Source organism: Gavialis gangeticus, unplaced genomic scaffold (genome assembly GCF_001723915.1).
Source record: "Gavialis gangeticus isolate Ggan-Ray unplaced genomic scaffold, GavGan_comp1, whole genome shotgun sequence".
Taxonomy (NCBI): domain Eukaryota; kingdom Metazoa; phylum Chordata; order Crocodylia; family Gavialidae; genus Gavialis; species Gavialis gangeticus.
In genome coordinates, this window is record NW_017729029.1 from 815723 (window position 1) to 816730 (window position 1008).

General features: G+C 45.7%; 1 protein-coding gene across 2 annotated transcripts in view; it reads right to left on the bottom strand.

The window, feature by feature from the left end:
- VSIG4 (V-set and immunoglobulin domain containing 4) overlaps positions 1 to 368 on the bottom strand; it is a 22710-nt gene extending 22342 nt beyond the window's left edge. Inside the window, exon 1 of one of the 2 annotated variants that reach the window (XM_019521087.1) lies at positions 92 to 368. In XM_019521087.1, the coding sequence (XP_019376632.1) occupies positions 92 to 158 (67 nt within the window). In that variant the 5' untranslated portion in view covers positions 159 to 368. The remainder of the gene's footprint in view (positions 1 to 91) is intronic. The other variant, XM_019521089.1, reaches the window with a different exon arrangement.
- Between the last annotated feature and the right edge of the window lie 640 nt (positions 369 to 1008).

Genomic DNA, 1008 nt, shown 5'->3' on the forward strand with positions numbered 1-1008 from the left:
CACACACACACACACACACACACACACACCCCCACCCCTGAACCTCTACAGTGGCTTTTTCTGAATGGAAAACCTAGCTTCAATTACTCACCATAGCAGAAAATGAAGGAGTTCACCAGTACAGCTACACCCACTAACTTTTCCATTCCTCCCAGCATTGTGGCTACCTCTCTTCTGTGCTCAGCCTAGTGAGACAGACCTGCTCTCCCAGGCTCAGCAGGGAAGTCAGCAATACTTCCCCTTCTTCACTCACTATATAATCTTCTAGGATCCAGGGCTGCCGTTGCTGAGCTTTTTTCCTTCCTTCTTTCACAGAAAATCATGAGAATGCCTGCACAGTAGTTGAAGGTGTTGGGCTGACCCAACAACAGTAAAGGACGGAGTTAAGAAGAGACACTCCAGGAGGCTTCCCCTTCCATTTTACATTCCCCTCAGTATGAGGCCATCTACCCAGCTTACTATTAACTTGATTTTCAAGATAACTGTGCATCCTTTGTTTCTTTATAACTGGGTATTTCTGTTTTGCCTTCTACCCTTTCATGTTTTGCAATTTTTTCTGAAAGGGCATCTCTAAGGCAATTTTTAGGCACACAGATGTTAGAAAGACATTATCAAGAGTGCAAAGTCAAGCACTGAAAAGTTAGGAAACTCTAGAAATCAGATTCCACAGGGAAACATAATGCCAGTTCTTTGGATGCATCAAGACATTTGTCAATTAGACAATCACAACGAGGTTTTCAGTCACAGACTCCTTTCCCCAGCTACTCATCCAAACTCAGTCTCACCTCTGAATGCTCAGCCAGACCCAGTGCTCCTCCCTGCACCCTACTTCGTGCTCAGATCCACCCCCCTGTCCCTGTTCCCTGACGTTGGTTTAAGACCCAGTCTCCTTGTTCAGCCAATTCCACTATGTTCAGCTAATTTCCTTAGCTGCTCACCCAATCTCAATACCCTGCATAGGAAAATGATTCTGAGTCATCCTCCGCACTTCCCTTACAGGCCCCCAGT